At 36.1% G+C, this 6,647-nt stretch overlaps 1 protein-coding gene across 1 annotated transcript; it reads right to left on the bottom strand.

Annotated features, from left to right (window-relative positions):
- Positions 1-3,512: 3,512 nt before the first annotated feature.
- Positions 3,513-5,403, bottom strand: LOC131936331 (ankyrin repeat domain-containing protein 50-like). Its single transcript, XM_059293265.1, has 2 exons — positions 3,726-5,403; positions 3,513-3,520 (listed from the first exon to the last, which is right to left on the bottom strand). The coding sequence occupies exons 1-2, from the start codon at positions 5,401-5,403 to the stop codon at positions 3,513-3,515; spliced, it is 1,686 nt and encodes a 561-aa protein (XP_059149248.1).
- Between the last annotated feature and the right edge of the window lie 1,244 nt (positions 5,404-6,647).

Genomic DNA, 6,647 nt, shown 5'->3' with positions numbered 1-6,647 from the left:
ACACGTTTTTTTAAAGATAGTTAAAAGACATAAAAGAAACTGAAACAAAAACTGAAAAAAGACAGCATGGCTGCCTCGATAACCTGAACATTTCTCATTTAACATTTGTCTAATAAAAAACAACGCAACAAATATTGTGTAGTGAACTAAATTCATCAGCGTAATTCTCTTTTCTTATGCAAATTTGCATCAATTTCTTATCGCTTTTTTCATTAGGTTTCTTAAAAGGTGCTTTAATAAAACTGAAGTCTTGTATGGCTTTTTTCTTAAAATTTGGAACCACATTCAGATAGCCAGCTTTACAAAGATCGTAAATCTTCTGGTACATGGTCACGTGAGCTGCATTTCTGTCGTCTGATACATCCAGACCATGTTTTACCTCAGTGTCCATCATTTCGTTGTCCACCCTAAACACGAGAACGGCGGGTCTCGTAGACTGCTTGTCGTGTTTTCCCCAGGCCCATGCCCTGTGGTAGCTGTCGGTTAGGTAGAAGCCATCTTTGTGTGACAGAAAATTGTTGGGAGTCCCTTTGGTCAAGTCGATTCCATTTTCTAAGATAGCCTGGGCACCGGCGTGGTTGGTGCCATGGTACAGCAAGGTGCGTGACGTGTCACGTGATATTTCTGTCAGGTACTCCATGACTACGTCATCACTGCCACCTGCCTGTATGTTAAATATTTTAACCGCGTTGTTACCTGTGCTATACGTATGTGACCGTTTATTTTCAATAACTTGATCAAAGACTTGGTTTGTTACATCCGGGTTATAAGGATAACGTTGAAATTTCAACAGGCCCCAGAAGTAGGAGGAAATTATAAAATCGAAGAAATCGTTGTTAAGCTTTAGATTCCAACATGTTATGATACTTTCCACAAACACTGAAATAGATACATCCAATGTGTGTTTGTCCTGAAGTAGTTGTGTTGTGTCCGCTTTGTTTACAAAACGCAAGCTAAAGCGGCAACAATCCATTGCATTAATGTTTAGTGTATTGATAGAATATTCAAAATCCAGGGATGCAAAATATTTCCTTTTGAAAATAGTCGACATTCTATTTTCTTAAATAATCCTCTTTAAAATCTGCAAATATATTAAATACATTCATAACTATCATTTATGTTTAATATTTAATAGGATAGTGTATGCATGTATATATATTTATAGACACACACACACACATATATATATATATATATATATATATATATATATATATATATATATATATATATATATATATATATATATATATATATATATATACATATATATATTGATCTTAGTAAAATATAACAAATGCAATGTTCTTCAATGTTCCAAACTTGATCGCGTATTCTTCGTCCCGCACACAAAACTGGACATCTCCCAACAAACTACCGTCATCAGTATCTAGTGCGTAAAGTGAACCAGGGCGTGTACACTCTGGGCCAATCACAAACACATAACCATTCAACAACTCATGTTTCAGTTTTTTATCAAAGTAGCCGCTACGACAGTTTTGTATAACTTTTAGCCACAGACTTTTGTTATTGGTCAAATCCAAGCCGTTATTTTGTATAGGATCGAGAGTCTGTACGTCGACAGCAAATGCGACTATTGCAGAATGGGTTAACGTTAAGGCCTGACCACAACTTTTTGCTTTCAGTGGATCAAAATAAAGGTAGAAGCCATCTCCGTGTGAAAAGTCCTGACATTTGCTGCCAGACGACAAGACGATGCCATGTTTGAGGATAGAACACGCCCCCTGGTGTGTCGTCCCGTGGTAAAGCAGACGTTTGTTTGGTGGACACGTCAGTTCTTGATCAGCGGCAAAGTCTAACTGTCGGTCTGCTACGTTTATCATGTGTATCGGCACTGTATCATCACCATCTTCATCGTCCCTGTACTCAGTGGTAACCTTCCACAGGAACCAAGTGTCCGTTAGTTCAGTGTTGTAAGGAAATCTTGGACAATCAGAAATCATTGGATGATACTGGAAAATATTGTCTATGTACCTAAATGCCCAAAATAAAATCGTTTGTCGCTCAACCAGATTTGGTGGAATATTATTTGCGATAAAGTTAGCCGTGTCATCTAGAAAACCAATTTGTTTAAGTTTTTCGACAAAATTTATTGCTTCAATATACGTCACACAGCTCAATTCTTCGCTGTCATCAACTTCATTTTGAAGAAAACATTTCAAGAAATAAGATTCTGTTTGATGTTCTTTCCCTTCAGGAGAAACCTGGTGTAGCTTTTTCCCGAACTCTTTCTTAAGACCAAGAATACTGGACCAAATTTCCTCTTCATACATCTTATAACCAACTGGTGACGTCACATGCTCTTGAGATTGAGTTATTTGTTTTACAAAACCTTCCACAAGATTTCTAAGAAGACAAATAAAATTGTTTTCGTTGTATTCTATTTGTTTCGTTTGGAAAACAAAAGTTCGTAGCTTTTGGAGATGAACGTTTAAGGCGTTAATAAACAATCTCAGCTCAGCTGACGGTTGCTGAAAAAAGAGTAATTTTGATTTACAATTTTTATAATCAAATTGCATCAAAACTAAGCCATAAAAAATAGAAATTGAAAAATAAAATTAATTATTTAAATCAGTATTAAAAATATTTTGTGCGAAGTAAGAAGTACGTATAAATGTGTTCACTAACCTTAATAGACAGTTCGTATTTCTGATATAATTCAGCTCTAAGTATATCAAAATATATACTGAATAAATGAATTAATATGACAGCATGTAATGTATTTGAACATTCATAAGCAACCTGTTCTTCAGTTACTGGTTCATTATGTTTTGTTACAGGTACATTTGGATTCTTGCACAAATCAATAACTGCGTCGATTATTTTGCTATTAAAGGATGAGCTACTTCTTAAAATGTCCAATCTTGAGTTCGTCATCTCTACGATAAGATTCCACCATTTATTCAAGCATTCGGCAGATCCCAATAATATTTGTGCTTTGCTGTCCTATAAAGTACAATGTCAACATAATGTCATTATAAAAAGGAGTATTTACTTTTATTTTGAAATGATAACAATACTTCTACAGCTGTTTTAATTATAAAAATTGTATTTAACTACATTGGAATATTAATCACCTATTAACTATTATGTAGGCCTATGTATTTGCCGATTTAGTATTATCACAATCTCGGCTATATGGAAACCCAATATGCTTTACTCAAAATGTATAATACAAACGTTAATGTTTTCTGCATCACGATACCCTGTACTCAATAAAAATAACAACTAAAACTGTACCTTTACGAAGTCAGTTAGAAGACACTCGTCGTCCAAAGTTCCTGAACAGGAGAGGCCTTCTTTTTCTTGTACAGTAAACATGATGTGTTTACTTCTTAAGAATATTTCATTAACGGTCTCCTGTCCGTACAATGAAGCAATCAGCAAGGCGTTCCAACCGTTTTCATCAACAATGTTGGCATCGGCTTCATTCTTTAACAACAGTTCGACCGTTTTATAATATCCGTGTTTCGTGGCTAACATTAAAGCAGTCATCCTGCTAGTGTTACAACAATTTTTGAGACATTTGTTGTCTAAAAGACGTTTAACTGTTTTAGAGAAGCCTTTTTCTGAAGCGAGCATTAAAGCGGTATTTCCATCATTATTAGTTGCATTAATATCAGTGCCACAGTTGATAAGCAGGTCAATTAAGTGAGTACGATCATTTAATGAAGCAATCATTAACGAATTTAGACCATCAGTACTAAGTTGGGTCACGTTTATTCCTTTCTTCAAAAGACGCTGTGTGACTTCAGCGTGCCCATTTTCGCATGCCAGCATTAAAGCAGACCAATCGTTCTTGTCTACAACATTAATGTCACTTCCTCGTTCAAAAAGCAATTCAACTGTTTTATCGTGTCCATACTGTGATGCTAGCATGAAAGCAGTCTTGCCGTCATTGCCTACAGCGTTAATATTACTGTCATCGTGATTTAAAAGCTGTGTAACGGTTTCATAATGTCCATTCTTAGAAGCTTGCATCAAAGCAGTCTCTCCGATATTGTTAGTAATTTCAACATCAATATTTCGATTATACAAAAGCTTTATTACCGATAAGCAGTGGCCATTTGCTGATGCCAGCATTAAAGCGGTATTTCCATTATTGTCAGTAGCGTTTAAATCATATGTACGTAAAGACAAATATAACAGGAAGCGATCATTTCCTTTTAATGCGGCTTTCATTAAGGCATTATGGCCTAATTCGTTTCTTGAATTTATGTTTTTTCTGTCCACTAAAAGGAATTCACGTGCATGGAAGTCCCAACTTTTTATGTTGCATTTCCTAGCTGCTATAATTAAAGACCTTTCACCCGCATCATCGACATCGTTCAAATTACTTCTTTTCTGTAAAATAACTGCTACTACTTCAGGGTGTCCTGCATGTGAAGCTTTTATTAAAGCTGTTTCTCCACTATTATCTACAGCATCAATATCACAACCGAAGTCTAAAAGTAATTTCGCTGTTGCTTCATAGCCATATCGTGACGCTTTCATTAATGCAGTCTCTCTATTATTATCTACAGCATCAATATCACAACCGAAGTCTAAAAGTAATTTCGCTGCTGCTTCGTATCCATATCGTGACGCTTTCATTAATGCAGTCTCTCTATTATTATCTACAGCATCAATATCACTACCGAAGTCTAAAAGTAATTTCACTGTTGCTTCATGTCCAATTTGTGACGCTTTCATTAAAGCAGTCTCGCCATTGTTGTCTGTAGCATTTACATTGCTATCTCGATCCAAGAGCAATTTCACAATTTTGTCGCGTCCCTGTTTTGATGCATGCATTAGAGCAGTAAATTTATGTTCGTCCTGAGCATTAACATCACTGCCTCGATCTAAAAGTAATTCTACTGTTTTGGTGTGTCCATATCGTAACGCTCCCATTAACGCAGTAAAGCCAGCATGGTTAGCGATATTAATATCACTTCCATAGTCTAGCAGTAATTTGACTGTTTCATCATGCCCGTTTTCAGATGCTTTAGCTAACGCAGTCATCCCACATTCGTCTACAGTATTGACATTGCTGCCTCTTTTTAGAAGTAGTTCTATTGTTTTATTGTGTCCACCTTGTGACGCTAGCAGGAAAGCAGGATTTATGTCATTGCTGCCTCGATCTAAAAGTAATTCGACGGTTTTTAGACGGCCATGTTGTGACGCTAATCTAAGAGCAAAATTCCCTTCGTCATTACGAGCATCAAAGCCGTGTTTTAAGAGTAGATTAACAACGTTTGCATGCCCATTTATAGAAGCTATAATAAGTGCATTCTGGTTTAATTTATTTACAACATTTCGTTCACGACCTGAAGCCAAATATGATTCAACGGTGTCCTCATCACCTGCCCATGATGCGAACAACAGTTCATTGTTTTGATCCATTGACTCTCTACTGTGTATAATTAAGATGTCCTCAAGTAATGGCAAAGTCATTAGATGTCTATTTTAAAAGTATATTTAATTCGCTTTTATTTGTGAATTGTGCAAGAATACTAATAAGATCATATAAATGGACACTTTTCTTTTGTGGTTGATTTGTCCTATTTTGCTGGTTGTATGGAAGCAGACATTAAAGTAAGAATTACAATTATGCATTTCAACAAAAAATTATACAATGAAAATTTGTAAATTACCCCTTCATTCTAACTACTTTCATCAACAATATAAAAATCTGCACTGATACAAAAAATTACAAACATGATACCTTAACATAATAAAGGCAAAGTAAGTCTTTTCTTTTTATGTGTAGTATTGAAATTATCAAAATCTAGTGAAGGCCTACAAATGAATGCTGATATTATTATCAATTTGCAATACCACAATGATACATGGCGTTTATTTCTGGGTTGTGGGTTTAAAGGATGTCGTGTTGGTTGAAGTGGTAGGTGTAGAGTAGTGTGATTCGGAGTTTTGGGCTTCGATAGATTTCATGTTGAGGTGTTGGGTGGGGTAATATGAAATTTGGTTGAAGACGTGTGTTGTGTGATGTGTGTGATGGGATAGTAGGGTGTTTCGAGTTTATTGAAAGTAGTGTGTATATTATGTATTGATTGATTGTGTAGATCTTGGGGTTAGTGGGTGTTGTGTTGATTGAGGGTTGAGGAATGTGGTTGTGCCGTTAGGAGTATGGGGGTTTGTTGTGGGATAGCTCGGAGTGTGGTTTTAGGTGTAGGAAGGGTGATGTGGAGTTATGTTTTTTCAAGTCTTGGGTAGTGATGTATGTCGTGTATTGAGGAGTGATGTACATTGTCATAGCTCAGATAAATATATATAAAAGACTAGACAATATAAGCTTAGTTTGTTCTGACTGTTACGGGCAGTTGTAGGTTAGATAGAAATAGGTTAAAATAATCTAGAATTAGGAGAGTGTGCGTGTGTGAGTTTAGTTTACCCTAGGGTATTGTTAACCCCGGTGTGTTTATGTATTGTTATCCCAAGGTCGAATGCGGTATAAAAGTTGGAGTAAAGGGTTGTCAGCGGTTAGGGCGAGGGCTACTGTGTTACGTGAAGAATTGAGTCCAAATAAAAGTATAATATATGTGTCACGAATCGTTGTTGAGTTGAATCGAACCCGGGCGTAACACTGACGGTAGGCGATTTGGTTCCAGAGTATGTTCGCTGGTTTA

The sequence above is a fragment of the Physella acuta genome, unplaced genomic scaffold (genome assembly GCF_028476545.2).
Source record: "Physella acuta isolate Inbredline_101_S28 unplaced genomic scaffold, ASM2847654v3 ptg000014l, whole genome shotgun sequence".
Classification (NCBI taxonomy): Eukaryota; Metazoa; Mollusca; class Gastropoda; family Physidae; genus Physella; species Physella acuta.
The sequence above is the reverse complement of the archived record's forward strand: the minus strand, read 5'-3'. Positions and strand labels throughout refer to the sequence as shown.

What these genes read in the sequence shown, in the direction of transcription:
- LOC131936331 (XM_059293265.1), bottom strand. Translation starts at nt 5,403, where the DNA reads ATGGATCAAAACAATGAACTGTTGTTCGCATCATGGGCAGGTGATGAG.